Genomic DNA, 27,824 nt, shown 5'->3' on the forward strand with positions numbered 1-27,824 from the left:
CATGTCAAACTAGTTATACTTTAATGGTGGCCACCTGTTCCTCCAGTTGTATTACAGTTACTCAAAAGAAATTAACACTAACTGAAACCTCACAGCAAACTGTTTGCTTTGCAAATATCTATGATGCAACATTTAATATAGACTCATTATTTTTTTTACTTTTCACCTGAGTCAATAGTTGTTTATTGAAATTAAGGAACTGCTGCCCTCTTCTGGTGAAATGGACTGAATTACAGTTTCCCACAATGCTTCTGCCGCATCGGTCCGGAAGTGAGACGTTTATTGACAACATGGCGACTGAACTGGTTATCCACTGGAGAAAATCCTGATTTGACAGTCCATAATCACCTGCAAACAAACTATTTGTTTTGCAAGTAAACAACAGGTGGATTTGAATGAAGGGACTCGCAAATTCACGGAATGGTGTCTCTGAGCTGAGGATACATAGAGTGGGAAAATCGTCATGTCGTTTTTCAAGAGGAAAGGTGAGGAAACGTTTGCAAGGGTGTAGCGTTCACGTCTACGCTACACAGTCGTATCCCATCGCTCTCGGTAGTGTCTCTATTAAATATCACCGGACGGCATCTCTTTGGGTTGAGATTGCCACTTCAGACTTCATCGAGAATTCACGCGATCAGCCCTTTGGGTTTCATTATAGCTTTCTGCGATTGCGAGCGTCAGCGCTAAGCTAGGCTGACGGCGGAGCGCCGGAGGATGCCCATCCGCCGATCACCAGCCGGGGATACAGCCCGGGGTTTAACACGTTACCTCCGCACACATTATTTGAGGTATTAATCAATGGTATGACTATGTAAACGGGTCTGCTGCTTCCCGAAAAAAACGCAGTGTCGGCCAGCATGCAGATGAAGCCTTTTGCTAAATCATCAGTCAAAATGAGCGGCTGATATTCTGCTATGGTCTATACAAGATTTAATGTATACATTGAATCAACGGTGACTCCCTAAATCTGCATTATCATCAATATACGCCGTGATTCATTCAATGTTACTTGGGTTAGCAGAAAGTCACTCGAGGGTGTTTCTGAATACCAACACACAAGGAGGCGGCGGCGTTGCCTTTGCAGTCGGAGGTCCCAATTAACATAAGTAACTTCATTGACGTATATGTGTCACGTTCATTTCGGAAAACCGTCTTCCGAAGTAGGGTACTGTATTGTACAATCGTAATCCTTTTAATGTATAATGCCGAGAGGTACTGGGTTTCCGCACCTAATGTCCACATCCTATTGGCACCCTCGAGGCAGAAGCGTGACCCATGTACGTGTGTCTGAATGCAACGTGACTTCCACTCTAACAACATGGGTCTGACTGCAATGTAAGCCCCTTTGGTTAAACGGTTCTCCTGAATGACCAAATGGTATTAAGCAAAGTACTTTGATGCAGATTACATTCAGTTTGGTGCACTATGTGTGATACAAATCTGTTATCATAACACAGTGTGATATTTGAATCGAAAGACATGATGTTTCTAGGTTGTTTAGATCTATATGTAACTATTTTCTGTGTCCAGTAAGGAGGATTTTTTTATTGGTACTCAACAGTGGTCATAAAGCCAGCTAAGAAGTTGGTTAGGTGATAATTCCCCAAAACATGTTTTCTTTCTATACTATTGTCATTATAATTCAAACATGCAATCATTTTTCTTACTTTAAAAACAAGCAACAACACACCTGTGTGCTATTTGATTATCAAGTCATCCCTGAACAGTGGCCCCAGTAGGCTGGTATAAAAACATAAAGGGGATCGCTTGCATCCATAGATGCCTTGCTATCTTATCCCACACGGCAAGATACCCCCCCCCCCCCCCCCTTTCCATTGTCTCTATCTTCAGTTCAGATAAAGAAAGATTTAAGGCCTGTACTGTTAATATTTAATTTGTATTTGGCCGTCCATTATCAGGGTCATGTCTTTGGACAGGCGTCCTCAATGGGTCATTTATATTCATGTTATGTATCTTTTGTGATGTAGAATTGCTGTATCATCCTTTAATGCATTCTGTACCCTTTGAAATGGCTGGTCAATTGTTCAATATTACCGTTTAGTCATTGTATTGTAGTATACAGTCGTGAAATGTAAAAGTGTTGGCTTAATAAAATAGCTGGTTTTATCGTCTAAGCAGAATGAAAATAAAATGTCCTTGGGTGATACAAAAAAATACAGGTTTGAAATGGCTGAGAGAAAGAAAATGCTTGTTTTTGTCTGATACTAGACCTCAGAACAAAATGTTATGTCTCAGGTGAGCTGTTTAGTATTGTATTTTCATACTTGTGTTTATTGTGATACCTCTTACACCCTGAATTATTCTTACTACTGAGTTATATGCTGCTCAGGGCTCAGTGATACCCAGCTCAGTCCACTCTATATAATAACAAAGTGTGTGGTGAACCATCTCTTATTACATCCCTGCTCTTTTTTTTGCCTCCTCCAGCCAAAAGCAAAGAACCTGAGAGACTAGCAGATGCTAAAGTCAATAGAGGTGGGTGCTGAATTACCGTTGTTGTCACAGAGTTATGGAGTTTTAAAGTGGCCACTAGTTTAAAAAAAGATGTCTACTAAAACTTAAATGAAGTTTAACCTCCTTAGTTGAAGAGGTTATATATTTAGCACCGTCTTGAATGTAATTCAGCTTTAAGTAAATAGAGTGTATTCATTATTTGGGTAATGAAGGGTTGCTTTCACTTGGCTGCTTTCCAGCTTTACACTTTTTTTGTTTGTTTGTCTCCAGACCCAAGTTTGCACTAGTACAAGTACAAGACACACACAAACACTGGCAGGGCTGTCTTCTCGTGTCTCACACACACACACACACACACACACACACACACCCACTGTGATTTCATTCAGTCGACCTTTCGCATTCCTCAAAAGACCCCTCCGTCTCACACAAATTACTTCCAGAGTCACACATTCAGGCTGTGACCCAAAACACTGTTCGGGGCACATTTGTTGATTGAAATGCTCCATTTATCCTCCCATGCGGCTGCCTAACTACTGGTCCTCTTTACCCCTCCACCCCTATTCCCAGTCCCTGCTCCTCCAGCCAGCCCTCACTCTCCGTCGCTGGGGGGCGTGAGGAACCAGCACGCCATCCAGGAGGCCGCGGGACCCAGCCATGTGGCCATCAACGCCATCTCCGCCAACATGGACTCTTTCGCCCGCGGACGCACCGCCATCCTCAAGAAGCAGCCCAGCCACATGGAGGCGGCCCACTTCGGGGACCTCGGTATGTCTTGAATTTAAAACACCCTCAGTCCAGAGTGCCCACTGGTCGGCCGTGTTTGATTAGTCGTGGCTGAGTGCTTAATCTTACACAATAAGGGTAAGGTTAGGCCTCGGTGCAAATAGGGTCAAACCAGGGGACTGGAGAGTGAAGTGGTGGCTAGACTGTTTGAATTCAGGTCAAAAGGTGCTGGGTTCGAACCCCCAATGAGTGCTAACCTGTAGATATCCTAGTGCAGGATGCCTACCCCCCTACCCGCTCCTTAAGTATCTGTATCTCAACTCACTGCAAATCACTTTCTGTTTTCTGGATGGCTTAGTAAGCACAAGGCTCCACTGTGAGGGTGTGTTTAGGAGCAGGTCCCCTCTAGTGTGTGTGTGTGTGTGTGTGTGTGTGTGTGTGTGTGTGTGTGTGTGTGTGTGTGTGTGTGTGTGTGTGTGTGTGTGTGTGTGTGTGTGTGTGTGTGTGTGTGTGTGTGTGTGTGTGTGTGTGTGTGTGTGTTGCAACACACAGTCCGGCTGGAAGAACCAGCGCCGCAGCTTCTGAGGTCTGGCCTAACTTACTGACTTGAGCTAGCCTCTCTGATGGGAGACCTCACAGTGCTCACGCTACCACAGCCATGATTGTAGTTTTGCTGGGTTTACAGAGTGCTGCATTTGTCGCCATAAGTACACAGTCCAAAGGTTGATGAAGTTTAGTGGCAATAAAGTATACAGATGGTAGATCACCTTTGCGTCGGCTGTTGAAGATTATGTAAATAAGGAAGTGTGACCTGGTGCTACTGTGGCTAGTCTTGATGTCGTCCGGTTTAAGTTTGAGTCTGGCACTGTGTGTCCCCTGAGTTAAACTGGAGAGGACATCTATCAGCGCATTCTCCCACAGTGTGATATACTTCTCATCTAGAAATAAACCAACAAGGAAGCATCGTGTTTATGTCTAGTAGTTATGATGGACATGTTTTAAGGCCCTGTCCCAATTCTCCCCCTTCCCCTAGATTTGAGCCCTAACCCTAGATCTTGCACGTTCCTGCGAAGGGGTAGGGTGTCCCAATACTTAGGGGAGCAAGGGGGAGTGCTGTGTTTCCCTTAAAATCAACCCTTGAATGCTAGCCAGCTCGGTAGCTGACTTGCAACTAATGGCACTCAAAGCACTCAAAGTGTTCTTGTTAAGGGGAGAGAAACGGGACTGGGCCTAAGTCTAGTATGACGTCTATCCTGGTAGATCTAATCGCATTGTCGCTGGTTGTTAGAGGGCGTCTCAAAAGAGAGCTACGCTGTAGACTGGATGGATGCCCTGAAGGCAGGTAGAAAGAGAGAGGCATTGTGGGGTTAGACACAATGGCGCTTTCATGCATCACAGGGCTAGCGCAGCACACTATTAAGCAAACGCCACAATAGCTGAGGTGAAGCAGGGAGCCTTTAACAAACAGATGAGGTGAGGCAGAGAGAGTTAAACCAGTAGCTGAGGTGAAGCAGGGAGCCTTTAACAAACAGATGAGGTGAGGCAGAGAGAGTTAAACCAGTAGCTGAGGTGAAGCAGGGAGCCTTTAACAAACAGATGAGGTGAGGCAGAGAGAGTTAAACCAGTAGCTGAGGTGAGGATGCTCCGGTGTTGCCTGGCGGGACACTGTGCCACAGTGAATAGAGTGATTAGTAAAACAAACTGAAACAAACCGTCTCTCACAGGCGGAGCCTCTTTCATGACCTGTTTTTTTTCTTTTTTTTAATTCAGAGGTTCTGAAAACCTGTTGGTCAGGACAGAATGCTAGGTGTGGTCTTGTGGTCTAGGTATACTACATATTCAAACACAATGACAGAGATGGACGATAAAGAAAATGCTACACAATGCTACACCTCAAAAGAGTACTAGCTTAGAAACACCTTGACTGTGTATTTAGTATCCAGATATATCTAATGGATGTGTGTGTGTGTGTGTTATTTTACATGTGTGTATATATATATATATATATAATTATTTTATTTTATTATTTTTTTAATAATATATATATATATATATATATTTTTTTTTGGTATATTTTAACGTAATTATTTTTATATACCATATCATATGGGCCTGAGAAGCCCTTTGAGTCTACTGTGATCAAGGGCTTATTAAAATACAACTGACATGCCATCGACGTTATGTTAAATATTTCAAAGGAAACGTGAGTACTTTGACATTAGCTGTACTTGAGTACTTTGACATTAGCTGTACGTGAGTACTTTGACATTAAACGTTGCGCGTGTGTCCGTGTGTCCGTGTGTCCGTGTGTCCGTCCTCGCAGGGCGCTCCAGCGTCAACTACATGTCCCAGGAGACGCGCTCCCGGCTGTCGAAGACGCTGGAGCAGATTGTGCGTGACGGCGTGGCCGTGCCGTACTACGTCCAGTTCCTGGAGACGCGCGGCGCCGACCACCTGGCGCGCTTCTGGCTGGAGGCCGAGCGCTTCCGCTCCTGCAGCTGGTCCCGGGTGCGGGCCCACAGCCTGAACTCGGTCAAGCACAGCTCCCTGGCCGAGCCCGTCCCGTCCTCCCCCGAGGGGGGCCCCGTGGCCCCCGTGGCCCCGGGGACGCCGACCGCCGCCGCCGGGCCGGGTGTGTGGGACGTTCCCCACGTCCTACACAGGGAGACCCTCGGCGTGGACGGGGACGAGAGGCCTGACACCCCAGGCACCCCCGGTACCCCCGGTACCCCGGGGACCCCGGGGACCCCCGGCCGACTGACCCCTACGTCCAGGGCGGGCACGCCCCTCAAGCTGCCGTCGACCAGCGCGCTGAGGGACCTCTCGGACAACCTGATCAAGAGTGGGTGTCCTTCTCGCTTTGTCTCTGAGGGGGGGGTCACGCTCGCTGCGTCATTCTGCTCAGGAGAGATCCCACAGTTCAGAAGTCATTGTTCATGATGCTGAGGAGAAACAGACGTCGAATTGACTCCCTAACAAATTCTCCCCAGCAAAACCATAATGGATGGAAAACGGACGGGGATCGCAGGATGATTGTGGGGTGTGGTCTGTTGTTTCAGGTATAGAGAGCGACGCGGTCACCATCTTTACAAAGTACATCTCTCCAGACGCAGCCAGACCCATTCCCATCACAGAGCAGATCCGAAATGACATCGTTGGTAAGGAAGCCGTCTGCTGTTCGCACCCTACTGTTTGTCCTGATTGGCCCCCTGGAAAGACTATGCGTTAAAATGCATGTTCTCATAAAGTCATGAAATATGTTAATATTGAATATCAATGCCTACCGAGTACACCATTTAGATTAAGATTGTTTTGGTTTGACTCTTATCTCTCTCCTCCCTCCCTCCCTCCCCCCCTCACCCTCCCCCCCTCACCCTGTGCAGCTAAGATATGTGGGGAGGATGGGCTGGTGGATCCAAACTGCTTCGTCATTGCACAGTCGGTCGTGTTTCTCCTCCTAGAACAACAGTGAGTTTCTGTTTACGTCTCCCGTGCATCTCCTCCAAAATAAAAGCCCTCATACGCTCTCTCCCCTCGTCCATGGGACCTTTCGCCTCTGTCCTCCGTCACATCTGCCGTCTTCACCAGCACATGTCTGCCCTGTGCCCCTCCCACCAGGCACTTTACCGAGTTCCTGCGGAGCCATCATTTCTGTAAATACCAGATCGAGGTGCTGACCAGCGGCTCCGTGTATCTGGCGGACATCTTGTTCAGCGAGTCGGCTCTCTTCTATTTCTCCGAGGTGAGTCCCTCCCGGTCGCCCTCCCCCCCCATCCCCCCCCATCCCCCACGTTGCAGGATTGCATTTCGTGTTGGCAGCCTACCATCATATCAATCCAATCCATCGTTAGGACGGCACTTTTAGAAAAAGGCTGGTCACTGTTCACTATAGAGCAGTGTAGTGCTTATCTTCTACACATAGATCATATATTGACCATAATCATGATCATAAAACAATATAAACGTATAATAACACCATTGATGTATTTGTTGGCTCACTCCTTCCTCTTGGAGGAAGTTTTAAATCTATAATCACACACTCGACGTACACCGAGTCCCTGTCCTCATTGATGTGATGTGACGTGACGGGGGGCTGTGTCTATTCTGGTGTCCAGTACATGGAGAAGGAGGAGGCCGTGAACGTGCTTCAGTTCTGGCTGGCGGCCGACAACTTCCAGGACCAGCTGGCGGCCAAGAAGGGGCAGTATGACGGACAGGAGGCCCAGAACGACGCCATGATCCTTTACGACAAGTAGGCCATCCCCCCCGCTGCTGTGAATACACATTCAATGTCGGCCACTGTCGGGGCTGTGCGTCTGAGAGCTCAACGGCGCCGTCCCCATGTAGTGACTATGGTAGCACCAGCTACATTAGCCACCGCTGGCATCGAATGCGTCGTATCTTGATGGATGATGATGATGATGATGATGATGATGATAGCGTTTCAGGGAGTAAAGCATTGTGTACTGTAGTGCTGCTGGACATTCAGAAGAAATACCCAATATTCTTACAGCTTGAGAAACAAATATTTGAGTGCTTTTCTCTGTCTCAAAATGATGAATCAAAATGGCTCCTTACATTTCAGGCCATCGCGTATAGAGCAAATGATTCGCGTTGCGACGTATTATTGTGTATGCTAAATTACATCTGCAGCTCTTTGCTTAGTAAATAGATCGGCACGCACACTTCACATTTGAGAGCCATAGTTGCCTGAGCCCAACCAGTTTTGACGAAAGTGCGAAATGTATTGTTGATGGTGTGCATGTATTGTTGATTATGTGCAGCAGATGGTCTGTCGCTATGTTGGACTTGAACTGCAACACAATTGCCCTCCGGCATTTATTAAAGTTTGAACTTGAACTTATCATAGTTTGATAATAATTGACCTATAATAGTACATGGCTTGTTGCAGCCTCTGTAGCCGGCGTCCTCACCGTGTGCCCGTGTGTCCCCCGCAGGTATTTCTCACTCCAGGCCACCAACCCGCTGGGCTTCGGGGACTCTGTGCGCATGGAGATAGAGTCCAACATCTGCAGAGAGGGAGGGCCCCTCCCCGACTGCTTCACCACTCCACTCAGACAGGCCTGGACCACCATGGAGACGGTCAGAGCCGCCAGGAGCCACTATACGTGTCATTAGAAATACCTCACAGGGGTGCAACATGCCAGCCATGTAGGCAGTACGCCTTGTGGTCGACCTGGGTTCCATCCGCTTCACCGTCCTGTCACTTAAGGCGCAGGCTCGTACAATGTGTAATCTAAAATATTATCGTCGAGTCGCAGGGCAATATGTTAGTAGTTCATATCGTTTTTACTGTGTCTTTTTTTCAAAACTGTTACTAGTATTGTGTTCTATGGATGTGTCATGCGTTTTACATATTCTAGTTTTGATTATCTATCCCAGTGATCTCATGTAAAGCAGATCTGGAACAACTGGGTTATTTAGGGAATCTGGAGCACAACAAGTAGTTCTTCCTTAGAGACGCGGGTTCTTTTCCGACGAGGGGACCGGTGTCACTGCATTAGGGGGCGCTTGATTCCATCCGTTGGACATTTAAAATAAACCCTTATTCTATGATTCCCCTCCAAGGTGGTTGTATTAAGACCAACTGGAACATTCCACAGTCACACAAAAAATAAGAAGATACATAAAAGATAAATGTTGGGTAAAGTAGCTCCTGTGCCTTTTAGAGCGACATGGTACCATTGTCCACCTGTGCTAACCTCCCCCTCCCCCCTTCAGGTCTACATGCCCGGCTTCCTGTCCAGTAACCTTTACTACAAATACCTGAGCGACCTCATCAACTCGGTGCGGGCCGACGAGTTCGTGAGCACCAGCACTCCGGCGGGTCAGGGGGCCTCCTCGGACGGGGACCGGGGGACCTCCAGCGAGGGCTCCCAAGCTCAGGTGACCCCCACACCGCCTCCGACATCACCCTAACCCTTACAGGGCAGCGTATATCCCGGTGGTCCCTGATTCTCTCTCTGGTGACATTTAGCAACAGGCGGCTAGATCACGTGAGGTTAGACGTTAACACTGAGGGGCTCGGACAGAGGGGTCAGAGGTCGTTCTGAGTAACTAGGGAGCTTCTTCTTCTTCTTCTGGTGCCCAGGAGTCAGTGTTCTGCTGATGTGAGAGCAGATGTTTACACAATATACCTGTAGCGATCAATGTTCAGTGATGACGCTTATTTATTTGAAATGGTATTTAGTCGTGCTCATTATATAGAACAATTGAAGTAGTCAACTTGAAATGTTCTTCATAAAGGGTAGAATAGATAAATGCAAAAAATACAACAAAATAAATAATTATACCCTAGATTGGGTTTACCCTCACCTGTACTAACACACAGCCCATAGAAAAGATATACTCTTTAAAGAGCTTTACTTTAAAGGCCAATTTAGACCAGAGCCGTTTTAGACGCGTTTTTTAGCTAGAGATAGAATTCATTCAAACTAGTGCACTGATTCACACCGGCTGCGTTCTACGCCCGTCTCACGGCCGACCAAAGCTTCACTTTACGCTGCACTTCTATTTTCAAGCGTTTCTGAAGCGTCTCGGTTATGACGTTATCTGATGAATCTTGAAAATATGGCGGAATAAACGGCGGCGGTGTGAATTGATACGCCTACGTTACGCTCGCGTCTCTCTCTCGCCTGCGGTGTAAATTCCCAGTTAGTGTTAGCTTACTACATTCCAAGAGAAGTTGAATTGTCAAAAATGTCCTCCTCCTCCTCCTCCTCCTCCTCCTCCTCCTCGCAGCACGGTACCAGAAAAGCAGCGGTGAGGATCCTCAAGAACTTTGACGAGGCCATCACCGTGGACGCCTCCAGCCTGGACCCGGAGGTGCTGTACCAGCGGCCCTACGCTGGGTGAGTCCCGCTGGGCACGCCCCTGAACCCCCGGCCCCCCCCCCCCCGCGCTGCTCCACAGTCACCTTATAGACGTATCATTTATAAAAGAACCGCCTGTTCATGCCGTCTAAGTATCCAACACAAGGAATTCTGTTTCATTTGTTGTTGGGCTTCACTTGTAAACCACTTTTGCACGCTTGGATACAGTGCTGAAGGATTAAAACAAATTCCTCCCTCTCTCTCTCTGACTCGTTTCCGCTTTACCTTCTCTCTCTCTCTGTCTCTGTCTCTCTCTTTCTCTCTCTCCCTGTCTCCGCTCTACCTCCCCCCTCTGTCTCTCTCTCTCTCTCTACTCTCTACCTTCTCTCTTTCTCTCTCTCTCTGTCTCTCTCTACTCTCTACCTTCTCTCTCTCTCTGTCTCTCGGTCTCTCTCTCGGTCTACTCTCTACCTTCTCTCTCTGTCTCTCTAGGAAGATGACGTTCGGGAAAGTGAACGAGCTGGGGCAGTTTATCAGGGAGGCGGAGCCAGAGCCAGACGTAAAGAAATCCAAAGGCACGACACACACTCACTTCATGCTATCACCGACACACACTCACTACATTCTCTGACCAACGCATACACACACACATACACAGACACACACACACACACACACACACACACACACACACACACAAACACACGCTCACTTTATTCTATGACCAACCCACACTCAATTTATTCTCTGACTGACACACACACACACACTTTATTCTCTACCCATCACACAATCACTATACTCCTAGCGGGCCAACATCTCTCGCCCCGTCTCCACCCCCCCTCTACACATCGCCTGCTTCTGAAAGTGCTCGTTCGGGACACAAGGACGACAGTATGGGAGGATTCCCTGCTTTGCTGTGTGAAGAAAAGCCATTAGAAGGGGCTAGAGTTCTGAAGGGTGTGTCTGAGCTATTGTGGTGTTTCTTCCCGACTGGATTTAATGGCCGCCACTGTAACCCTGTCTTCTCTATTACGGCCGTCCAGAGAGTGGAGCATTAACTTGTCACAGCTGAGCGTGACCGGCATTAACTTGTCACACTGTGGGGACCAGTTCTCTCTGGTTCTGATTACACTATAATCTCTCTCTCTCTCTCCTCTCTCTCTCTCTCTCTCTCTCTCTCTCTCTCTCTCTCTCTCTCTCTCTCTCTCTCTCTCTCTCTCTCTCTCTCTCTCTCTCTCTCTCTCTCTCTCTTCCCCCCCAACAGGCTCCATGTTTTCTCTAGCTATGAAAAAGTGGGTCCAGGGCAACTCCGATGAGGTGAGGCGTGACTCTCTGTGATTCTCTTTCTTTCTATTCGCTTGCTTTATTTTCTCTTTTCTTTTGTTCTTTCTGTCTCTTTCTCTCAAAGTCTGTCCTTGTCAGCCTGGATGTCTGTTTGTCTGACTGTCCATCTGGCTGTCCTTGTTTCTTTATTGATTTATCTTTAATCTTCCTTGGAAGGTATCCCACAGAATCTCTGCTTCAGGCCAGTTTATAAAGCCAAAGTTTTGTGTTGCAATTTATTTTTTCGTAACTTTCAGGCCCAGGAGGAGATGGCGTGGAAAATTGCCAAGATGATCGTCAACGACGTCATCCATCAGTCCAACCATGACAGCCCCGGCAAGTCCACGAAGGTCAGCGTCCACCCCTGTCTGTGACCCCCCCCCCCCCCCATGACACATACACATCAGAATAATCAAGAACCAGCATGATTCAAAAGTCAAAGTCAAAGTCAAAGTGAACTTTATTGTCAGATCGACCGTGCAACAAGTTACATAGAGAAATTACGTTTCTCCATCCTCCAAATATTGACCAAACAACATATAACATAATACCTAATAGTGCAAATAGACAACAACAAACCTATAACATAACATAATTATAGTGCAATAAGACAACAACAAATACACACAACATATATAGACAGACAGTGCATACATTATACAGAATAGAATATTCAGTGTTATGAGGTAGTTATTGTGGATAAGGTGCAGACCAGAATTACGATTGAGATTATTTTGCCCGATATTGAATCACAATCTTATCACAATTATTATTTTAATTTTTTTAAATATATTTCTTATTACAGATTCAATTGATATTCCCTAGAGCCTGCTCTATATAACTATAAAGCAATTGCTTGAATGATAACAAAAAATACATAAATATATGAAGTGTACCCGTTCACCATTTGCTGATGGCAGAGGGCCAAATCGCGGTTCGTGCCACCTCAATAACCGCCCCTTTTTTTTGCTTTCCTCTCTGCAGTTATGACCCCGCTGTGGAACCCCAAAGGCCCGCTCCCGCTGCTGGAGGCCCCCGGGCACCCCGCCGACCTGGTGCCCGCCGCCGCGCTGCCTGCCGGACCTCTCCACCCCCTGCCAACCCGCGGCATCACTCCGGAGAAAAGAACAAGGCTTTTACCCCTTTTAGCAGGCTGGAGTCAGCTGACCCCCTGGTATGCTTGTGGTCCCCCCCATGTGCCTGTCACAGGCAGGCCGGTGTGAATGTGTGTGCGTGTTTGCGTGCGAGTGTGAATGTGGGGGGGGGGGGGGGGGGGGGGGGGGGGGGGACAGGGGTCAGCCGTCGCGCCGTCGCGGACAAAGAACCGAAAAAAGACTTGAAGAAGTATTCCGCTGCTGTACACTACCGACCCACTACGGTGCAGCCGCGCTAGACTAGACTAGACTAGACTGGTGCCACCGATCTGCGCCCGAGTGGCGACGTCTTAAAGACTTTTCCAAAAAAAATAAAAACATTCTCGCCTCCGGGACGACGAGGCCCGATGAGGGTCTCGGCAAAAAAAGGTTTCGTCCATGTTGCCGCGGCAACGACCAATCTCAATCTGGGACGTCTGGAAGAGAAAACGAGAAGGAAAAAAAAAGAAGAAGAAAACGAAGACGACTGCAAACTTCTCGCGCGACTCACTCCGTTCTTTTTCCCCAGAACAACCCCCCCCCCCCCCCCCCCCTCCCAGCTTTTAATCATTTCCAAAATTTTAGACCACGCCCCCTTGATCAGAGGAGTCCGTTGAGAGGTAATCACTGCTACGGCGGAGTGTGTAGAGATGTGTACAGATCAGGGCAGGTGCTATACTACTACGCATTCCCTCGACGTCCCGCCCGGGGGTGCCGCTAGGGGGGTCCGACGCGAGCCGCCGGGCCCCGCACCCAGAGCACCCAGAGCATCCTACTTGTACTTGTACTTGTACTGTATAGAATTAACCAGAGATGTTGAACAGTATACAACCCCACGTTTTCCCTTTCCTGGCTGCAGGGTTAATGAGGAGAGGGGGGGTGGGCGGTCGTCAAACACCTGTAGCAAACCTCTGTCCATACTTTAGAGTGTCTCAAAGTGAAATGACTCCCGTGCGAACAGATACTCCACACGCTACGGACCTAAACGCTCTCTATATGTGTGTAGAATTCTGGTTTATCTTCTCTATTACCGTTAGTTTCATTCGGTTTTTTTTTTGGTTTTTGTTCTGTTTGTTTTTTAATGGTGATTGTCGTCTTTTTGTATCATTGCATTCTCGGCGCAGATTTTTTGGATGAAGACTGTTCTACTGGAAAGTGCACACACAGTGAATATAGCAATTTGTATTTTATTTTCAGCCTTACCCAGATGTGGAAATGAACCAGAAGAGGCTTTTGGTACTATGTACCACTAAAGTTTTCTGCTATGTATGTGTACCTAATCTATAATATATTTAAGATGTGTTTGATTTAAATACATATATTATGAAATGTATGACATTTTGTCGTTATTTGTCTCTCCCTCCCCTCCGACATGCATGCAATCGTTTACTATAGGCCTATCTGCACTTTTCCAAAAAAACGTTCAAAATGTTCAGGCTGCAATACACCCCTTTGAACAGAGGGGGGCAGTATTGACCACCATTGAGGACTGCATCGCCCGTGTGTGATTTTACGTGCGACTTGAAAACCCTGTCGATCTATTGTCGCCGAACCAAAACAAGGGAAGTTTCACTTTTTAAAGGCTCACATATTGGGTTATAGACATCACGCTTTTATTACTTTTAATGCGCTCGTCCAGAGCCGTTTACGCAGCTTGTTGCGTTACAAGAAAAACATTTTATTTCTAAATAATAAAGGTCGCGGATATGATATATTTTATTTACTTATTTATTGATTTATTTTCGTTTAACCGCGTGGACTGGGGATGATCAAACGTGCTACCAACTCATCCACTGATGCGAGGCTACGCCTACCAACACCAGCACCACCACCACAACCACCAACACCACCACCACCACCATGCACATCAGCCAACAACACCAGTAGTAGTTTGCGTTCTGGCGGAAAGGGCGAGCAGTCGTACGTTTGACGTCTTGATACGATGCTGCACTGACGCAGAGAGAGTTGCAACCTTGACGAGATCCAGCCGCATCACCAAGTTGGTGTTTGTCTTAGTTTTTCTCCTCCGCCGTAGTCTATATATTTGCGGTGCACAACATCGATAAGGGAGACGGGATGACAGTTGCGCACCGGAGTCTGGGGTGTGACGACTCTCTTTTGTGTGTTGTGTCAGCCATCTGACACAAGTAGTTTTTGGACAGGAGGCTTTTATAAATAAATCTAGCTGCTGAGGTTTTGGACTGTTTTGTTTAGTGTTTTGGAGAATAATCTCAAGACCCCCGATGTTCTGTACACTGGGCTCCATCCAGCCAGCACCAATTTGTTGATCGCAGCCCACTTTGCGGATGTAGGATCGGTGAGGGGACCGTATCTACGTTGTTCTGAACTGAGCGTTGCAGCTCAAATGCATTCGCTGCTGGACCGGGAGAAGAAAGCACCCGGGTTCGGGATCGATCTGTCGCCGGGCTTCTTGCCCCTGCACGCCGCCAGGATGTTCAGCTGTGTGGGGTGCTTCTGGGTGCTGCTCTCCTCTGCTTTGGTCGCCGTGTGTAGTTTCAGTTTCATATCCCCTGCGTGGATTGTCAAGGAGCATCTGAAGAACAAGGACTCCGTGAGTTTCGGGCTACTTTGGCACTGCTCGGAGTCCCTGGACCGTATGTACAGGTGCTACACGTTTGGAGGACTGGGTCGATTTGCGGAGATCCCTTCAAGCTCTTGGCAGGTACAGACAGACCCATGCCCCCCTCACACACTCCTGCTGATGTTCAACACATCAGCCAGGGCGTAGGCTATGCCCTTTGAGTAATAGTTTGCACAAAATAAAAAGCTGTTATTATGGCCATTGCCAATCCTTCCTGTTTGTGTTATAAATTACCTGTTGGAGTAACGGAGTATTTTAATCAAATTAGTAATTTGGTGATGTATTAGGCTACTTATTTTTAATGTCTTGCATGTTAGTCACAATAACACCCAAGCATAATTTGCTCAAAGGGGCAATCAATGCTTCAGAATTGACACCTGCTTTCTAGAATGTGTGTGTGTGTGTGTGTGTGTGTGTGTGTGTGTGTGTGTGTGTGTGTGTGTGTGTGTGTGTGTGTGTGTGTGTGTGTGTGTGTGTGTGTGTGTGTGTGTGTGTGTGTGTAAGAGAGACAAAGTCAGAATTCATGAAATCTGAATGCATTTCACTGGGTGGATCCTGTGAGGGTGAATACAAAGGAGACCTCATAAATACCCACATGAAAGCTGATTAGAAAGGGACCAGAGTGGGTGATTATTACACACGGTTCGGTGGGTTCCTCCTCATAATAATTATGACACCCTGCAGGCACCTCAAAACCCTTAACTCTGTGGACCATAGATACTTCCGCCATTCCCATGACTTATGTATGAACGAAAAATTTGCACTTTAAAGGGAGATATTAATAAGTGGTTTCTAGCGTGCGGAGCACTATGTGGATGCATACAATATTTATATTCATCTCACCGTCATTATCGTTAAATGTACGGACCGTATAGAAATAGAAGTACAGTAGACCGTTGAGCGATACACAGGGAGTCTCCATGCACTTTGGTGAGGACATTTAATGTTGATTCCGTCCTATTGTGTCCCCAAGTGCTTCTGCTGCACACTAGTTGCACTTGTTGGCCAGTAATGAGCAGGTCAATAACCCGTCCCATAGTCACTCATTCAGTTCAGTCACATACTGTCACTTACTCCGGACCATTAGCTAATCAAAGAGAGAGAGAGAGACAGAGAGACAGACCTCTTTGTCCAGGACCAGCCAGCATGAGCTCGAAGCCCGACAATACCTAATCAGAGTATACCACTTAACTCCGTCAAGCCATTAATTAAGGTGAATGGGCCATTAAGATTTCATCAAGTAGGCTTTTTTCACCCATCCGCTCTCTTCCTTAATGCAGCCATCCTTTTGCTGACTCTCTACATCCTGAAGCAACTCACACAGCATCTCCCTCCCACCTCTCCTCTCCACACACACACACACACACACACACACACACACACACACACACACACACACATGTTTACGTGCAGGTATGCCGTACAGGGGTACATGAAGGCAGAGGCACACACATGAGTGTTTGTGTGTGTGAGGGATTGCAGACCAAGACACATTGTAACGACGAAGGGTACTCCTCTACAAATTGAGAACTGCAGTTGCTGTTTTGCTACACAGACCTGTGCAGTAAGGCAGAGCGCATGTATTCAAATCAGGCTTGGCTCTCAGCCAAACCTTAAGGACAATCTGGAAAGGGCTTGGGAAGAACTCTTGGGAGTCCTCTGTCTGCCTAATCAATAAACTATGTGTTGTATTCATATATCAGCGCTATGGTTTGGTGGTTCTCCGCCCCATTTGGAAGGGGCGTTGTATAAAAGCAACTCTTAAGGGCTACAAGGTTAATGTTGCCAAGCAGCACATTCGATAAATGACATTGTTATTTAATTATTGCTTTCTTGTTTACTCTTTTTCTGTTTTTTTTTCCACTGTGTTGTTAATAGAGACACTATTTTGCCAATGTTTTCCATTCCCTTTCCATGTTGTCAGGAAGATCTTGCGTGAGACAAATACAAATGAGTGTTTCAGAGAGAACGTAAAAGGAAAAGGGTGGGGGGAGAACAACTGTTACAGGCTAATCCTGAAGCAGACCTGCAGGTTTTACAGCAGAGGAGCAACATAAACAATGGTGGATTTTTATAGATGGAGCCAATCAAGTCCACGTTTCCGGGCATTCGGTGAACCTGTCTTCAAATGGGGTTTTCAACGGAAGCTTCTAAAAACAAAGTCTCTCCAGCCGAGGGGTTTATTAACTGCTGCTCGTAGAACCCCTGCTTATGTCTTTATAGTGGGTGTGTGTGCGTGTGTGTATGTGTGTGTCATGTTTACGCAAGGTTGTGTCAGCGTTGGTAGGTAGGTACAGCCAAGTGTATTTTGTCGCAAGTGCCTGTGGGCAAATGTGTGCTCATGAATATGTGCACGGTCAGGTGTGTGTGTGTGTGTTTGTGTGTGTATAATGGGGCAGGTGTGTTGCGGCTGGACCTCTGTGTGTGTATGTGTTTGCTGTGCCACTGGCTTCCAGCTTGCGTGTGTGTGTGTGTGTGTGTGTGTGTGTGTGTGTGTGTGTGTGTGTATGTGTGTGTGTGTGGAAAGGTGGTCCTCAGCCACCGTACAGCGTTTACACTCTAACTTGTGAGCGACTTGTATCCTCCCCGTCGCTACACATCAGCTGGATTAGCCCGGTGGGTCTAGAATGCTGGATAACAACCACAACACACACACACATACGCTCATATTTGTCTCTTTCTCCTTGTGTGTGCGTGAGGAGCTGAAGGCAGTGGGGGTTGATAGTGTATGTGTGTGTGTGTGTGTGTGTGTTTATATGCGTTTGTGTGTGTGTGTGTGTGTGTGTGTGTGTGTGTGTGTGTATGTGTGTGTTTGTGTGTATGTGTTTATATATGTGTGCGTGTGTGTGTTTCTCGGGGCGTTGTGTGATTTCTGCATGTCTTGCGCCAGCCGGCTGAATGCCCCGGGTCACGTGACTCCCTAAATGAGCCGTGGCCCGGCGCCAAGAGCCCTGATTGGAGGCCGTCAGAGGCCGTCCTCCCGCTCCGTGTCGTGGGGGGCCCGGCGACTCCACCAGCCGGGGCCCCGGGGGGCCTCTGGAGGAGGGACGCGCTCGTCTCACAGACGAATTAAGCACCACAATGCGCAGCGCAAATCCGCCGCGCGCTTGGCTTCCGCCGGCACGCCGGCTGGCCAGGGAGCGGAGTCACAGGGATGTGTTATCTTTATTTTATGCGAGAAATCCTAATTGCCGGCTTTCATGAATCCCGCTTCATTATGAACCGACATCGGGGTTAGGGACGGACGCCAGCCATTGTTTCAGTCTGTAACTCTTATGTTGGATTATGTAGCAGAAGCCCATTAAAAAAAACTAGGAGGAGCGGGTTAATGTTTAGACACCAGTCTCTCTCTCTCTCTCGCTCTTGCTCTCTCTCTCTCTCTCTCTCTCTCTCTCTCTCTCTCTCTCTCTCTCTCTCTCTCTCTCCTCCTCGTTGCACTGCCATTGTGTCAGATGCTTGCTCGCGCTCTCTCTCTCTCTCTCTCTCTCTCTCTCTCTCTCTCGCTCTCTCTCTCTCTCTCTCTCCTCCTCGTTGCACTGCCATTGTGTCAGATACACACTGGAAAAGTCCATTACCATTAAAGAGGACGGGCACATCAGACCTCACAGAAGCGTCCACATGGCCGTGGGGGGGGAGAGAGAGACATCTTATACATCACTCCCCGGATGACCTCATTCTGTGCAAGGCCCTCATATGCCTGGTCATATCAACGTTTCCTGCCCATGGTTAGTGATGACACGTGTACATACACTCACACACGGGGGGGATTTACATACATGGTGTGAATAATAATAATTAATTGATTTCATTTATATAGCGCTTTTCTAATCACTCTAAGACGCTTCATAGTGAAGGGGGGGGGGGGGGACCTTACTAACCACCACCAACATGTCACACCCACTTGGGTGATGCACGGCAGCCAGTCTGCTCCAGAACGCTCACCACACACCAGCTTGAGGTGGAGAGTGAGGGAATTAATGAATCAGCCAATTATACAGGTACTGATTAGGGGGGCAGTTTGAACTAGATTGTATCTCTCTCTTGCTTACACAGACACACAACTACACACACACACACCCACACACCCAAACACATTACATTGTTAAATGTATTGACGCCTTTATCCAAAAGTGACATTCTCATAAAACAAGTAAACTGCTTGAAGACACACACACACACACACACACACACACACACACACACACACACACACACACACACACACACACACACACACACACACACACACACACCTACCTGCAGGGGGGGTGTTACAATCATGGTTTCTCTCTCCTTTGCACACACACACACACACACATGCATGCAGTACACAAGCGCCAGCATGCGTATGCACTGGCGCGTGTGAGAGACGTTGAGGTGATGAGCATGGGCTGTCCATGTCAGCACAACATTCATTAGGAGAAAGGTTTGGAAGAGAACAGCTGACGGAACACAAACCCTGAGCTGAATAAACAGAACGTATCCACTGGGCTGTGAGCAAATGCCAAATGAATACAACTCAAGTCTCCAAATTGCTTTTCATGTTATCTTCCAAAAGTTAAGGCCAAGGGAGTAAACAACAGTAAATTAATTCTGTTTCTTAAACAGAGCTAGAAGGAGAAAGGAAACGGTTTGGTTTGAAACTGTTATGTTTAATGCAATGCAACAATCATCCAAGCCCCCATCTGGGTACTTCTGGACCAGAAATTCTAGATGAACCAAGCAGCCAGTTGTTATCACTGTCTTAATGATGTTGAGAAAGTACCAAGATGGTGTGTGTGAGTGTTGGGATGTGCCATGTGACATCCCTCCCATCAAGTGAATCCCTCCTATAGAAGGACCCACTGATCAACCTGTGAAGCGGCTTCTGGCTCTAACTATGTCGCAGCCACACTCCTGTAATGAGGCCATCATCTTCTTCCTCCATGTGAAGCTAGACAAGTGCTCTACACTTCCTGCTTCTTTAAGACAAACGGAAGAGAAATCCAAGGCCCTAAAGACTTTGTGAGTAGACTTAGTGAGTACTGAGTGGTGTTTTGCAGGTACTCTGTGATGTTGTTGATCTCGACACTCCCTGTGTGCTGTCAAGAGCAGAGTCATTAGGAAGTCAACAGTGTGGGGGAATGAGAGGAGATGGATGTCGGGTTGTATTGGAGTTTCTTAAATATTATTTTCCAGTTGGGGAGTCGGCTTTCAGCTGTGTCTCATTACGATTCAGAATACGCCTCTGTTTGGCTGTTAAACTGAACCGAGGGTATGAGAGGTGTAAACAGAGGTTTGTTATGAGTTGATGATATAGTGAAGGTCCGTTCGGAGATGGGGCTGTGTGCGGCAGCTTGGCTGGTTTTTAGCTTGGATCAGAACGTGTGAGAAGCGGATTCTGGTCGCTATCCTTCAAAAGAAAAAGGTGTTGCGATGTCCTCGTGCAAGGCACTTAACCCTTGACTGCTCTCTGCGCTGAGCTGTGAGTTTGAGCACATGACTGTGCTAGAATGGAGTGAGAGGAGTGAGAGGCGTTGACTGTAAAGGCCATTTACCATTTAAAAGGTTATTGAAGCATCCAAGGATCCCATTCCTCATGGTCTGTACTGCCCAGTAGTCCCATCAGCAGCGCCATCAGATCTGAATCCCATTCGTTCCAGGAGAGATTGAGCGAGGCTCAGACGTGTGTCTGGTGATCCTGGGGCGCAGGATTTGGGCTAATATGCTCCCTGGCCTTGGGGCAGCTTGTAGACACACAGGCCAGCAGGTCAGGAATACACAAGGGAGGAGACGGAGTGGGGTAGAACCTGCATGGGCTGTCTGGATGATGGATAGGACAGGGGTCAGAGAGAGAGCGCAAGAGAGTGAGAGAGAGAGAGAGAGAGAGAGAGAGAGAGAGAGAGAGAAACAGAGTGTGTGTGTGTGTACATCGGGAGAGAGGGAGAGGAGAGGGGGGAGAAGGAGAGAGAGGGAGAGAGAGAGAGAATCTGTATTTTTAGAAGCATCCTCCACTTTGGTATAGAGGGGAAAATGGACAAGGCTAGGAAGCAATAATAGAGATGACGATGGTGCAGTATGCTACGACAGCAATTCGGACGAGATCCACACGACCACATGCACCACACTCCCCCTGGGGACCACGGGGAATCCAACACGGTCTATAGAGTTGATAGCCCAATGGGGCGGGGGGGCTGTCAATTCAAACCACTGGTGGAATTCCCGGCACTGCTGAAAATAAACAAATAGCGCGGCCGTTTGGAGTTAAGTACCCTTTGTATTATTTAAGAGCCTCCACCACTGATCTGCCATTCCCAGGTAGCTCCAGCTTATCACGTGACTAATCTGAGGAGGACAGGACCTGCTGTACCGTCCCTGTTGAGGGGGAGCAGACTGAGTCAGCAGCTTTCCAGTAGTCAGTCGTCCATTTCTTAAACCCCCCCCCCCTGCAACATCCACCGCCTTCGCAGTGACTCCCGAGGGTAGTTTATGTATTGATTTAACGGGGTAGCCTTCCGCCATTTCTTTTCCATAAATGATGGCTCACTCAGCGTGATGCATGGAGAGCGGATGTCTCCGGGAGCTGGCCTCCGTGGACGGTCCAAGTCTTTATTACAGGCGAAGGTGCCACAGGTACCAACAGCAAACAACAGCCACAACCTCCACCTCACCCTGTCTTGGTAGCGTTATTATGCAACACATTGACGGGGGTGTTTCATTCTTACTCCATTCAATGCTTCTGAGATTCTGGGGGCTTTTTTTTACCAGTGGGTTCTGGTGTATTGCATCACTATATCTGTGTGTTTAGAAATGTAGAAGCCCAAGCTCCAAGGACCCATCCCATCACCCGGGGCCCCCCGAACCCAAAGTTTGCCTGTGAAAATAAAGTTGTCCAAGTCGACGAGTGTCAGAAGCTGAAACATCCCCGTTACCCGTGGGATTGGAATCTTTAAATATTTATGTTTGAAGGGATTCCAGTATTTCATCCTTGGAATCTTTTTTTAAATGGGCAACGTGCTGGCTCCAGGCGGCTATACTTACTATTCAACGTCAGCCACATGGTTGACGCTTTAAATGTGAGTAGGGTGTACGTATGGGATGTAGACGTTGAGTGCAACTCATGGATGTGAATTCTAAGCACTGATGGACAAAAAACAGCCCGTCGGCGATGACGCTTGTTGACTCGATCAAGGCCAATAACCATGAAGCATCACCCTTCCTCTTAAGGTCAGCCCTTCATCGCCTCGTCCAGAGATTGTAAATCATCAGGTCATCTCGTTCAAAACACCATCATGTGCTGTGGTGCTGAAGCAGGGCTGGGCTGTTCTAGACACCCCACATGGTTAACCTATAGGGTACTGATGTAGACATAGGATACCTGTCTGGTGGTCAGGGCGCTCAAAGCCACCGCAGGTACACAGTGGATGTCTGGCCCTCGTCATAACCCACGGAGAAACGGACCTCTCCGTAACCATAGCGACGCATCAGGGTGACGGACCGACCACTCCCTCATCCCTGCAAGGTTGTCTGCGTCGTTCGTGATGGACTTTTTCGAGGTTTGGGTGTACTTGTGAGTCCATCTCCAGATGTCACTGAATTAGTGACTTTTGGCGACTTTCAGCTGTCTAAATTCAGTAGAAACCTTCCATAGTTGAACACCAATCTCAACCTGCTCTGTGATGACAAGTTTATTTTCAACCCAAGGTGGCTGCTCTGAAAATAACCCCACCAGGAAAAAAAAAAGCTGATGGTCTCAGAAAACTCCCGCCTAAAGTGGATGACGGCTGCAGATACGGACTGGGCGCTGTGCAGCTGGAGAAATTAATGAGTTGGTGCTGCGAGATAACAAGCGCTCTCATGCGCTGCATGAGAGCGCACAGCCGGCCGCCATTGGATAATTTTTACCCCCCCCGAGTTTCTTTGGGACAACCTTCTAGACTGCTTCCGATGCAGAGGACACTGAGTCAAACATATGGCGGATGCAAGTGTGCTCCATAAACTTTTGGTGGTGCGCGGTGGTACATTCATGTGTCCTCCAAGTGTGTCAGAACTTCACCTCAGGCGCCGATGCTATTATAGTCTGTATTTCTTCTCCTCCTCCGAACGATCCCCGGATTTTCCTCTCGTGGAGAACGGAGAGCCGGAAAGAACACGACTGCGGTCTCCCGCTCGCTCAACAACCTAATTGTTTATTTGACTGGGAACAAACTTGAGTTTCATGGACTCATGGGTTTCTTGGCTGTAACTTTGCACTCCGCTTCTTCGGGGTGCAGTCGGTGTTTCTGTGTTGCGTTTGCTTCTTCTGTGGAGATGGGATGGCATCAGTGGAGCGGGGGCGGCGGGGAGGTGGATAACGTTGAGCAGAGTGGGGCAGACAGATATAGTAGCGTTTCCAGTTGCTATAGTATGCATGAATTATGAACGTGGCTCCTGGGACAAGCCGTAGTGCGGATCATGCATATATGCAGGAGCTCGCTGGTCTGCGTGAGCCCCGGCTGAAGGGGAGGAGGAGGAGGAGGAGGAGGAGGAGGAGGAGGAGGAGGAGGAGGAGGAGGAGGAGGGCTTGGTTGGCTGGTTGGAGAGCCGTGTTCAAGGACAGCCACAACACACCTCCTCCACAGCACTACGAAGCCTCCTACTGCTCCATACGTGGACCGTGCTGTAGTGTCAGCCAGAGGAGGCGTATGTTTAGGTGGGCTATATATATATGTGTTTTTTGTCCCATTGGACTTCCTGTTAGCATTGCAGATTGCACCATAGCCACGTAGCAGCAGAGATGAGTGAGATTAACGCCCGGTTTGGGTCCTGACTGTGTTAAGCACGATTCTCCTGTTTTCTCCTTCAAAACCAAAAACAAAACCAGTAGTCCTGGTTTTGTTCCAGGCCCGGAAGGCTAATGTGAAACCCTGAGTTGCCTGTTGTTGTGAATGAGATGCGCGGGCTAGAGTTAGACTAGTGAGTTTGAAGGTCTCTGAATGGGACCCCTGTAAATGGGGATGGGTGGATTGAAGATTGATTGATTGATTTTGATTGATTTTATTTGACCATTTTGATATAGAAAATATGATACATACATTAAAATACATAAATACTCAGGGACGACACAATAGAGACGGATGGATGTTGATGGGTGGATGATGGATGGGTGGGATGAAAGATGCTTGGGTTTATGTGATATGGAAGATGGTTGGTGGATGGAGGAATGGGTAGATAGGTAGAATGATGGACAGCTTGTTCATTTGAAATTCGTTGCTCTAGTAGTATGATCCACTTAAACTTCCTCCCGCTGTCACTAGGCATTTTTACACTGCCAAGCTGGTTCGGTCACGGCTTGGCACGCCCGGCAATTTCACTGCCTTGCCTGTGTCGGAGAGCCGGCTTTCTTGGTTCACTGGAGAAGGCGGGGCTACGCACGGAGAGTAGACCTCTTTAGAATAATTTGCATACTACAAATGTTATTATTATTATTTCTTTTTTTTGATTCAAGAGACTCATATGCAAGAATGAGTAGCCTATATATACATCTGAGTGTAGGCTACAAACACGATCAACTATTTACAAGTGCAAAAACGGCAAAATATTCTTCATTTTGCTGACCACTTGTTTTTATCCCGACAAAAGCCTCGTAAGGACAGTTCCTCTGCGTCTTTCTCGTAGATTGCACCATACCATCTTTCCCCGTCTTTGTTTAATGCGACTGCATCAACTTCTCTCCTATGATCAGCAGCTTGTGGATTTCACCGTCTCTCCAGTGAGAATCATGTTGATATCGCTGCGTTGTCTCTGTCTAGACAACACAGCAACACCTCTACCCAAGTCCCACCCCTGGAACCGCCGAGCTGTCTAATCGCATTTACATCAGAATGAAACCGCCAATATGTGTGGGGTCCGGGAGGGTAAATTGGGGTGCTAGCTCAAGCCGGCAATTTACCTCGGGCAGTGTAAGACGGGCATATTTGGCAGTGTAAAAATGTTTACTATTTCATAAAAAGGCTTTGCTCACAATTTAGTGTTTACTCAAATTTTGCATTCTGCTTTATTTGTCTGTTTATAATGGTCTTTTCCCAACTCCTTTTATATGTTTACAACCTATTTTCTTTACTCGAATCCCCATTGTTTCTGAAACCAAACAATCTGCAACCCGAACTTCCTTAACTTTCAGCTTTTTGTTTATGGGGTGGCTGCTACATTGTCAATACTAGAGAGCCCTCACAATATATGAATCTATATTAATCTCTATTATTTTGCATGAGAAAGGTTGGTGGAGTTACAGAGAGAACAAGAGAGCGAGAGAACAAGAGACGGAGACATCGTTCCTCAGACAATCAGACCGCTAGTACAATAATCCACCTAAACTTACTTCCACAGTCACTATTTCATAGATATTCTTCGCCCTCCTTAGTATGAGGCATTAACATCTTAGAGCTTACTACTTAACTTGTACTTTCTGTTTGTTGGCTCTGTTTATAATGGTCTTCTGGAAATCACCTGCCAGACCTGACACACACAGAGGCGGTAAATAAATATTGCTTTCGATCTTATTTAATGGTTGAGTTGCCATGTCAAAACAGATTAGTCCCAGTGTTTCGTTTTGAGACAGTTTCTGTCGTTTATATTCGTAACAAATCCTCCACATCAATATATATACATACATATATTATAATCCACAAATCACACCCACCCTAACCCTTACCCATGGTGCTTTGTGTTGAACTTCTCTGGGCTTAGAAGGTGAGCGTCAGCAAAGCTCAGTCAGGGGATTACCCAACTGCACCTAGAGCTGGAACTTCAGCCAACCCCAAAACAGGGTATACATATATAATAATACATATATAATACATACATGATATATATGGGTCGGGCAGAGGGTTTGCGGCTCTATATCAAAAGGGAATACAGACTGTGTGCTCCGTCCATCCCTCTCACGCTATAACACTCTTCAGAGTTCCCCTGCAATCTCTCTTCTTCACATCTCACTGGCTCTCTCTCTCTCTCGCTCTCGCTCTCGCTCTCGCTCCTCGCTCTGTTTGATGTCGGAGGGGGGAGCCTTCTTCCTATATTCCAATTAGTCTCAGTTGTTTGTTTCTTGTCCAAACATGAGTTTTTGTTCCTCTTCAGCATTCTCTGGTCGTTTACAGTTCACAGATCCTCTGCTTGCACTCACAGTCTCCACTTTACTCTGGATAAGACAACACTTGAAACTTGAGTGATTAGCATCGCAGTGGACGTCCGATGAATCTCGTCAGGTAGTCTGTCCGAAGGAGGCGGGGTTGGGGGGGGGGTTGAGGTGTCAGTTGTGCTTGAATTCAATTGCGGCGTCTATAGAGAGAGAGAGAGAGAGAGAGAGAGAGAGAGAGAGAGAGAGAGAGAGAGAGAGAGAGAGAGAGAGAGAGAGAGAGAGAGAGAGAGAGAGAGAGAGAGAGAGAGAGAGAGAGAGAGAGAGAGAGAGAGAGAGAGAGAGAGAGAGAACCAGAGCAACTGGGGGAGGACGGAGAGAGAGAAAGATAGGGGGGAGGATGGAGAGAGAACGAGAGAGAGAGAGAGAGGATAGATAAAGGGAAATCAAAGTGCCTGAGGTTGGCTGCTATTGAATCCAGCTCTCCTTCATCACCATCTCTGGGTCATTAGCGTGTCTGTGCAGTCCTGCGGCCCCGCTCAGTCATCATCAACCGGCCAATGAGGACGTCTCACGTAACATCAAAAAGAGAGAGAGACATTTGATCCACCATTGTGATGTATGATGAAGCGCTGTGAAGAGAGAAGAAGAAGAGGAGGAGGAACCGGAGATGGGAGATAGCTCATCCGCCATAGTCATACTCCGTAGAGAGACACGCACGCACGCATGCACGCACGCACGCACGCACTCACGCACACACGCATTCTTGTTTTCGTGACCTCAGTTGGACCATCTACACACACATCTACACACAACACACACGCACGCATGCACGCACGCACGCACGCACGCACGCACGCACGCACGCACGCATGCACACACGCACACACACACACACACACACACACACACACGTTGAGTGTAGCAGAAAGGACTGGGCTCAGCTTGTGGCCCCTAGTTGCAACAAATGGATGCTCTGCTATGTGTGTGTGCGTGCGTGCCTGCGTGCGTGTGTGCCTGTGTGTCTGTGTATGTGTGTTGGTTTGTGCATTTGCGTGTGATTGTGTATGAACTAATTAAAATCTCTGCCACCAGATGGATGGTTAATTGCTGTCATGTAGTTCTTCATTAGCCTATAAATGAACTTGTGGCTTACTGCAAAGAATATACCTCACAGTAATTGCTGTGCTCTTAACATTTTCATTCATCTTTTCATTTTGTGACCTAAAAAACGAATCTGCGTAACGAGGTATCATTTTTGTTTTCCTTAAAGCCAATTAGATGGAAAACAATTAATTTGAATTTCTCCCATTCATACCAAAACTAATTTCTGAAACAAACCAATCGGAAAACAGTTTCACTTTACTTTCATCAAACCAATTAAATATTCAGCTTTTTGCGAGTTTGTTTTTCTGCTACATTGTCTAGAGACCTCCACGACAATCTATTTCCATCTATTTGGTCTTCTGTGAGAAAGGATGTCGGCGACTAGGGAGAGCAATACAGAGCGAGAGTGCTAGAGACGCAGACAGAGAGCGTGAGAGAACGAGCGACAGAGAGAGACAGAGCGAGAGACTACTGTGATCGCGTCCGCCTTGGGTCTTTTCCCATGTGTGTTTTTCTGGACCTGGTTG

General features: G+C 47.4%; 2 protein-coding genes across 2 annotated transcripts in view; both read left to right on the top strand.

Annotated features, from left to right (window-relative positions):
• The first annotated feature begins 309 nt into the window (after positions 1-309).
• On the top strand, positions 310-12,625 carry akap10 (A kinase (PRKA) anchor protein 10). Its single transcript, XM_084473960.1, has 15 exons — positions 310-485; positions 2,449-2,496; positions 3,046-3,243; positions 5,525-6,043; positions 6,261-6,359; positions 6,585-6,669; positions 6,820-6,943; positions 7,317-7,453; positions 8,160-8,304; positions 8,944-9,108; positions 9,964-10,073; positions 10,527-10,609; positions 11,302-11,354; positions 11,618-11,710; positions 12,345-12,625. Exons 1-15 carry the CDS (start codon positions 464-466, stop codon positions 12,348-12,350), a joined length of 1,887 nt encoding a protein of 628 aa, XP_084330086.1. The 5' UTR covers positions 310-463; the 3' UTR covers positions 12,351-12,625.
• A 2,233-nt stretch (positions 12,626-14,858) lies between these two features.
• lhfpl7 (LHFPL tetraspan subfamily member 7) overlaps positions 14,859-27,824 on the top strand; it is a gene marked incomplete at both ends in the record, with an annotated part of 46,205 nt that continues 33,239 nt past the window's right edge. The window contains one exon of the mRNA XM_084474002.1: positions 14,859-15,176. Coding sequence (XP_084330128.1) covers positions 14,859-15,176 — 318 coding nt within the window. The remainder of the gene's footprint in view (positions 15,177-27,824) is intronic.

The sequence above is a fragment of the Micromesistius poutassou genome (genome assembly GCF_964030765.1).
Source record: "Micromesistius poutassou genome assembly, chromosome: 10".
Classification (NCBI taxonomy): Eukaryota; Metazoa; Chordata; class Actinopteri; order Gadiformes; family Gadidae; genus Micromesistius; species Micromesistius poutassou.